Source organism: Otolemur garnettii, unplaced genomic scaffold, assembly GCF_000181295.1.
Source record: "Otolemur garnettii isolate 467f Iridium unplaced genomic scaffold, OtoGar3 scaffold00104, whole genome shotgun sequence".
In the NCBI taxonomy this organism is placed as follows: Eukaryota; Metazoa; Chordata; class Mammalia; order Primates; family Galagidae; genus Otolemur; species Otolemur garnettii.
In genome coordinates, this window is record NW_003852499.1 from 2,278,695 (window position 1) to 2,286,205 (window position 7,511).

At 44.9% G+C, this 7,511-nt stretch overlaps 2 protein-coding genes across 5 annotated transcripts in view; one reads left to right on the plus strand and one right to left on the minus strand.

Annotated features, from left to right (window-relative positions):
* Positions 1-4,259, minus strand: part of NCAPD2 (non-SMC condensin I complex subunit D2) — a 29,956-nt gene extending 25,697 nt beyond the window's left edge. For 3 of the 4 annotated variants that reach the window (XR_002774958.1, XM_023517070.1, XM_012809359.2), the window contains exons 1-2: positions 4,009-4,259; positions 2,333-2,482 (exon numbers count right to left, since the gene is read on the minus strand). Coding sequence is in view for 2 of the 4 variants with exons in the window: in XM_023517070.1 (XP_023372838.1) it covers positions 2,333-2,459 (127 nt within the window). In the remaining 2 variants the exon portion in view is untranslated. The remainder of the gene's footprint in view (positions 1-2,332; positions 2,483-4,008) is intronic. The other variant, XM_023517071.1, reaches the window with a different exon arrangement.
* Positions 4,260-4,967: 708 nt separating this feature from the next.
* Positions 4,968-6,074, plus strand: MRPL51 (mitochondrial ribosomal protein L51). Its single transcript, XM_003796411.3, has 3 exons — positions 4,968-5,179; positions 5,257-5,367; positions 5,760-6,074. Exons 1-3 carry the CDS (start codon positions 5,101-5,103, stop codon positions 5,954-5,956), a joined length of 387 nt encoding a protein of 128 aa, XP_003796459.1. The 5' UTR covers positions 4,968-5,100; the 3' UTR covers positions 5,957-6,074.
* Positions 6,075-7,511: the final 1,437 nt, after the last annotated feature.

Sequence of the window (7,511 nt, forward strand, 5' to 3'; positions counted from 1 at the left end):
GGCTGGATTCGAACCTGCCACCTTAGGTGTATGTGGCTGGCGCCCTAGCCACCTGAGCCACAGGAGCCGAGCCTTGACTTTTTCTAAGCTTACTTCACTCCAAACACATTGGCATTGCCTATCTCAGGGCTTTGGCTTGGCTTTTCTGCTTAGAATGCCATTCTGAGAATCTGCATAGTTTACTTCATTACTTTGTTGCGATAGCTCCTCAAATGTGACTTATCAGCAAGCCTTCTCAGACCACCCAGTGTAAATTGGCAGTCTCTAGTTTGGCATACCCTATCTTTATTCCTTTGCTTTATTTTTCTCTTTGGCTATTATAACCATCTGACATATGGTAATTCCCCCCTTATCTATGGTTTCACTTTCCATGGTTTCAGTTATCTCTGGTCAGCCATGGTCCAAAAACATTAAACAAAATATTCCAGATATAAGCAATTCATAAGTTTTAAGTTGTGTGCCACTCTGAGTAGCATGATGACATTTTGCACCATGCTGCTCCTTCCTACCTAGGATGTGTATTATCTCTGTCCAACATATCCATGCTGTATGTTACCTGACTTGCCAGTTAGTCACTTAGGAGCTGTCTTGGTTATCAGATCTACTGTGACAGGCTCAGCGCCTGTAGCTCACCAGCTAGGGTGCCAGCCACAGGCACCAGAGCTTGAATCCAGCTGGGTCTGCCGAACAATAACTGCAATCAAAAAAATAGCTGGGCGTTGAGGCAGGTGCCTGTGGTCCCAGCTACTTGAGAGGCTGAGGCAAGAGAATTGCTTAAGCCCAAGAGTTTGAGGTTGCTGTGAGCTGTGACACCATGGCACTCTGCCAAGGGTGACATAATGAGACTCTGTCTCAAGGGGAAAAAAAAAAAAAAGATCTACTGTCACAGGGCTTGGGTTCAAATAACCCTTATCTTACTTAATAATGGCTCCAAAGGGCAAGAGTAGTGATGCTGGAATATTGTTATAATTGTTATATTCTATTTTATTTATTAGTTATGACTATTAATTTCTTACTGCACTTAATTTGTAAATTAAACTTTATTATAAATATGTGGGTATAGGAAACAGTACAAGAGATAAACTGGGGTCATACTATTAAGCTGGTGTATCAACCAACCCTTCTTCTTATAGTAGACAATAAATGAAGTCCATTATTATCATCCCTATTTTATAGATGAGGAAATCGTGGTACAGAGAGAATTAAGTAAGTTGTCCAACATCAGAGTGAAGCCAGGATTCAAATCCAGGCAGCCTAGCTCCAGAATCTTTATTCTATTTTTTTTTTTTTTTTTTGTAGAGAGAGACAGAGTTTCACTTATAGCCCTCCGTAGAGTGCCGTAATGTCACAGCTCACAGCAATCTCCCACTCCTGGGCTTAGGTGATTCTCTTGCCTCTGCTGGGACTACAGGCGCCCGCCACAATGCCCGGCTATTTTTTTGTTGCAGTTTGGCCGGGGCTGGGTTTGAACCTGCCACCCTTGGTATATGGGGCCGGCACCCTACTCACTGAGCCACAGGTGCCACCCCAGAATCTTTATTCTATGTACCTCTCCCAAGCAACCTGATACTAGACTACTTCCAACAAGTATGTGGGGGGTTTTTTTGTAATGCAAAAGAAGTCTTTGGTCATTTACAGGTTTCAGTAGGTAACTGCACTGTGCATACATTGTAACAAATTTAGAGTGGTATATATTTTTTTCCCATTTACTGCACATTTTGAAAACAAGATATCTAGACTCTAAGAAAGTGTTATCTAAAATAGATAAGGTTAAATCCCAGAGGCTCTGTCACCTAGGCTGGAGAATACAACATGATTATAATTCACTGTAATCATCAAACTCCTAGGCTCAAACAATCCTCACACTTCAGCTTTCTAAGTTGCTGACATTACAGGCATGCATCACCACACTCAGATAATTTTTAGTATTTTTTGCAGAGAAAGAGTCTCACTACCCAGCTGGTCTTAAACTCCTAGTTTCAAGGGATTCTCTCATCTCAGTCCCCCAAAATGGTGGGATTACAGGAGAGAGTTACCACACCTGGCCTTCTCCTATAACTCTTAAACCCACTGGGACTTTATTCTGAGAAAAGGATAAAGCTCTAAAGATCTAAAATAAAATTTCCCGAAAGAGTAATCACGTATCTCTTGGTTACCCGAAAGAGAATCCAGGGAAGGCAGCTAATGAGTATACTCTTTGTGTCATGCAACCCATGCAAGGCAAAGAAGAGACACTTTCTTTGCCCTCAAAAAACTTCATGGTAAAGTGGAACAGAACTGACAGTAAGGTTGTTTGGAAGTGCTAAGTACAGTGGCACCAATGGAGTCTTACCTTTAAGTTGTGCAGGAAGATGTCTGACGGATAGTACTTCTTGCACAACATACTGATTCACCCCTCCACTTTTCAGCAACTCCTCTGGGGATAAGGGCAGATGGAACTCATAAAGTTGGGGAGACATACTTCTTCCAGTGGCTCAGAGGGCTGGAAACCAAACAGTAAAAAGGTCAGGGTCTATATATCCAAGACCTATCTTTTTATCTGGTTCTATTATTTTTCCTGCTTTCAATACATAACAATTTTGTCTTACAACAAGTGGTTAACATTATCCTAGAGTATGTGAGATCAAGTCTGGACTAGAGTCCAGTTCTTTTTTTTTTTTTTTTTGAGACAGAGCCTCAAGCTGTGGCCCTGGGTAGAGTGCTGTGGCATCACACACCTCACAGCAACCTCCAACTCCTAGGCTCAAGTGATTCTCCTGCCTCTGCCTCCCAAGTAGCTGGGACTACAGGCACCCGCCACAACACCCGACTAGTTGAAGCCATCATTGTTGTTTAGCAAGCCTGGGCTGGATTCGAACCCATCAGCTCAAGTGTATGTGGCTGGTGCCTTAGCCGCTTGAGCCACAAGCGCCGAGCGTAGAATCCAAATCTGGTAGTGACTCTGCCACTTGGTCATGTCACTTAACTCTCTGGGCCTAATCTGCAAAACAGGGTGACTAGGTTCGGATCCCACAGCACAGTGGTTACTGTGCCAGCCACGTACACCAAGGCTGGTGGGTTCAAACCAAGCCTGGTTCGGCTAAGCAACAATGACAACTGCAACAGAAAAAGAGCCAGGCATTGGGGGCAACATAGTGAGACTCTGTCTCAGAAAAAAAAAAAAAAACACAAGGCTCGGCACCCAAAGCACAGTGGTTACGGCGCCAGCCAAATACACCAAAGTTGGTCGGTTCAAACCTAGACCAGGCCAGCTAAGCAACAATGACAACTGCAACAGAAAAATAGCCAGGTGTTATGGCAGGCGCCTTGTAGTCCCAACTACTTGGGAGGCTGAAGTAAGGGAATGGCTTAAGCCCAAGAGTTTGGGGTTGCTGTGAGCTGTGAAGACACAGCACTCTACCCAGGGCGAAATAGTGACACTCTTTCTCAAAACAATAACAACGACAGGGTTACTAATCCCTGATTACTTCATACAGTTGCTCTGATGATCAAATGAACAATAGATATGAATGCATTTAAAGAGCTGTAAACTAGCATAATGTATAAAGTTAGTATTATCTCTATTTTTGCGTGCAAATCTTCTTAATGATAGAGCGAATGGTCTGATCTCACCTGAGCCGGAACAGTGCCCCAGAAAGCGCTACTGCGTTTTCTGCACCAGGCAGGACGGGAAGAGCATTAACACTGATTATTTGTTTGGTGGCAGTTTCCATTAGGCTTTTCGAAAACATCATATACTATCTAAATCTCCTAATCTCAAACCTACGAAGCATATAATAATACAATCTAATGTACAAATGAAGTAATTAAAGCTAAAAAGATTTAAGCGATTTGCGTAACATGCTCGGTTGCGGATCTGTCAGAATTAACGTTAGTACCACATCGTGCCCCACAGATAACTACTAGACCTCCCTGCCTATTGCATATTGCCTAATACTGAGGTATACTGCCCTCTACCCCGTTTGCGCAGCCTCTCGCGACCTCCTCCTTATTAACACCACATCTTACCCGGGGACCTCACCAGCCGCTGCTCTGTTTCTGGGAGTCGGGCAGAAATGGAAGGCAAAAACACGAGTGCACAATACGCACCAATCAGCTAGGCAGTTCTCAAGTTGATAGGGAAACCGACCAATCCCCGGTAGGCGGAGGCAAAGTCCCGCCTCTGAGCCAGGCGCAGCGCGGGGAAAGCCACAAATACAGAGTTCAAATCTCAACGGCCGCAACGGGACCAATCGCGACGCTCGCTAGAGAGGCCGACCAGTCACAGCACAGGAGCCTCGGGCCACACCGCTGCCAGGGATGAGGGGTGGGGCAAGACGGCCCACCATCCCAATTGCGCTCTTGGGCCGCTAAATCTTTCCCCATGAGGTTTCCCCGATATTGCAGTCGGCCGGGAGGAGGTCTTAGAACTGCTAGCCCGAGATACCGTGTTCCTAGCTGGGCCGTGGTAGTGTTCCTGCAATAGTGAACCGCTCAGGCATTCCCCAAACGTGTGGCAATCCAAGCTGGGAGAAAGCATGGGTTCTATTCCGGATTTCGCCATTTCCTCCGCTCCGTGACGTCCAGCAAGTCCCTTCACTCACTGGGCCTCAGATTTCCTTCCCTGTAGTAAAATGGGGGTAATAAAAACAGCAACAGCCCAGGACGGTTGTAAGGCACAGAGAAAGGGGTTGGTCTTCGAATACTCCGAAGTTCCACGTTCCAGGTTTTGGACAGTCATTTCCCTCACGGTTGAGGGGGTCCCAAAGGAAACAGAGTGAATTTTCTTGAAATTAGTTTTGAGTATTCTACACAGCGATGAGGCGCAGAACTAGCCTTTCAGGGAGCTCCGATGGGCAGTCCGGAAGCTCTTAAGCAGTGTTAGTTGTCCAGACTTCCAGGGGCCGGAACCCGAAGGGCGGGGCTTAGAGCTGGGAAGGGAGGAGTCTAGGCAGGCCCTGCGCCCAAAGGCACCTGGGTAAAGCTCAAGATGGCTGCCTCCACTTTCTTACCCTTGTGAGGCCTTCGGGGACTGGCCCCGCTGTCATTTCCCTGAAGGCCACGTCTGGTCTGCGTACTTGGGCTTATTTGCTGTGCTTCTGAGGGAGACATACTAACGCAATGGCAAGGAGCCTCTCCTGGGGGGCAGGAAGGAGCTTGTGGAGCTGGGTGCCCTTGGCGTGCAGACGCTTCTCTCTTGGTAAGTGGCCGATGTAGACTCCCCTAGAACTGCTTCTTAGTAGGCAGCTCAGATTCATTCACTCTCTTCATTCGTAGGTATTCCTGGATTATCCCGTGTAAGGGTCACCCTCCCGCCCCCAAAAGTGGTTGATCGTTGGAACGAGAAAAGGGCCATGTTTGGGGTGTATGACAACATTGGGATCCTGGGTAAGACTCTACGTGGTACACAATTTCAGAATGGCAATTGTGCAGTAATAACTATCTTCTTTACCAGTATAGAAGAGGTGCTGTGTTCAACAGTGAGAGCAAATGTTTATGTAGCTGTTTACATTGTTCAGTACTGTTCTGACCACTCATAATAACATTTTCACTTAACAGGTAAGGAAACTGAGAAAGAGAGAAGTTAAGTAATTTTTCCAAAGCTAGAAAATGTCAGTGTCAGAATTTGAACCCCAGGCAGTCTGGCTCTAAAGTCTGTGTTCTTGACACTGTGCTGTCTTTTCTATAGGTGCTGTTAGGAAGATGCAACTGTGAGTTAAAGGCTTAGCTGGTCTAGGCCAGGTTCTCTTGTCTTGGAACTAATATTTTCTCTCGTGCAGGAAACTTTGAAAAGCATCCCAAAGAACTGATCAGGGGCCCCATATGGCTTCGAGGTTGGAAAGGAAATGAATTGCAGCGTTGTATTCGAAAGAAGAGGATGGTTGGAAATAGAATGTTCTGGGATGACCTGCACAACCTTAATAAACGCATCAGATATCTCTACAAACACTTTAACCGACATGGGAAGTACCGGTAGAGACAGATGAAAACTGTGAAAGAGGCCCAGCTATTTCCCTGGAGAAGTGGAACAGTACTTTTCCCTATGAGGAAAGGACTTTGTATGTACTCTGTAATAAAATGGGGTTTCTTTGGAATTTGGTATCTATACACTTTATTTTTCTTACATGCTGCTTCTATTCTTTCATATAGACATGAAGTCTGACTCATCCCTGAGTCTTAGGGTCTTTTGTTTAGGCTTTGAGCCATTTGCCCTTTGCAGTCTAGCAATACATATAACTTTTTTTTTTTTTTTTTTTTGAGACAGAGTCTCACTCCATCGACCTGGGTAGAGTATGGTGGTATCATAGCTCACAGCAACCTCAAACTCTAGGGCTCAAGTTATCAATCATCTTGCCTCAGCCTCCCAAGTAGCTGGGACTATAGGCACCTGCCACCATGACTGGCTAGTTCTCTTTTTTTTCTTTCTTTCTTTCCTTTCTTTCCTTTCTTTTCTTTCTTTCTTTGTCTCAAGCTGTCACCCTAGGTAGAGTGCTGTGGCATTGTAATTCATAGCAACCTCTAACTCTTGGGCTCAAGTAATCCTCTTGCCTCCGTTTTTCTTTATTTAGTAGAGATGAGGTTTCGCTTTTGGTCAGGCTGGTCTCCACCTAGTGAGCTCAAGCAATTCACCTGCCTCAGCCTCCCAGAATGCTAGGATAGCTAGTTTTTCTATTTTTAGTAGAGACAGAGTCTCTGTCTTGCTCAGGCTGGTCTTGAACTCCTGAGCTCAGGTGATCCACTCGCCTTGGCCTCCCAGAGTGTTAGAGTTACAGGCATGAGCCACACACCCCTATGGCCTTTTAAAAAAGAAAAGTTGGCAGAGCGAGGTGTCTCATGCCTATAATCCCAGCACTCTGGGAGACAGAAGTGGGTGGATTGCCTGACCTCACGAGTTTAAGAACAGCCTGAGCAAGAGCGAGACCCTGTCTCTTAAAAAAAAATTAGCCAGGTGTTGTGCTGGGTGCCTGTAGTCCCACCTACTCAGGGGGTTGAGGCAGCAAGCAGAAGAATCGCTTGAGCTCAAGAGTATGAGGTTGCTGTGAGCTGTGATGCTACAAGCACTCTACCCAGGGTGACAAAGTGAGACTCTATCTCAAAAAAAAAAAAAAAAAAAACATTGGTGAGAATACTTTATTGGCGCTTTTTAACTTTGACACTTCATGTATTTTTACTGGTCATCTTTAATTGCCCCATAGTGGTATTTTGTTACAAGTGTTTCTAAAGACCCTTTCACACAGGAACGAAATTAATAGAAAAATGGAATTATACTTTTATACTACTTTCACTGAAAAATATTTATTAGGTATCTTCTCTGAGTGGGAACCATAGGAGAAACAAAAAAGTGTAAGATATCCTTCCTATTTTAGTATGAGGCATTAAGTACCACGTGAGTAATACAGGTAGGGGATGCTAAGCCTGACTGGTCATCAGAATCATCTTGGTAGTCTAATATTTCTGAAGCATAGTCCCAACCCCTAAGGATTATGAGGCAAGCTGAATCTTGGGCATCTATATTTTGCTTTTTAAGTAAT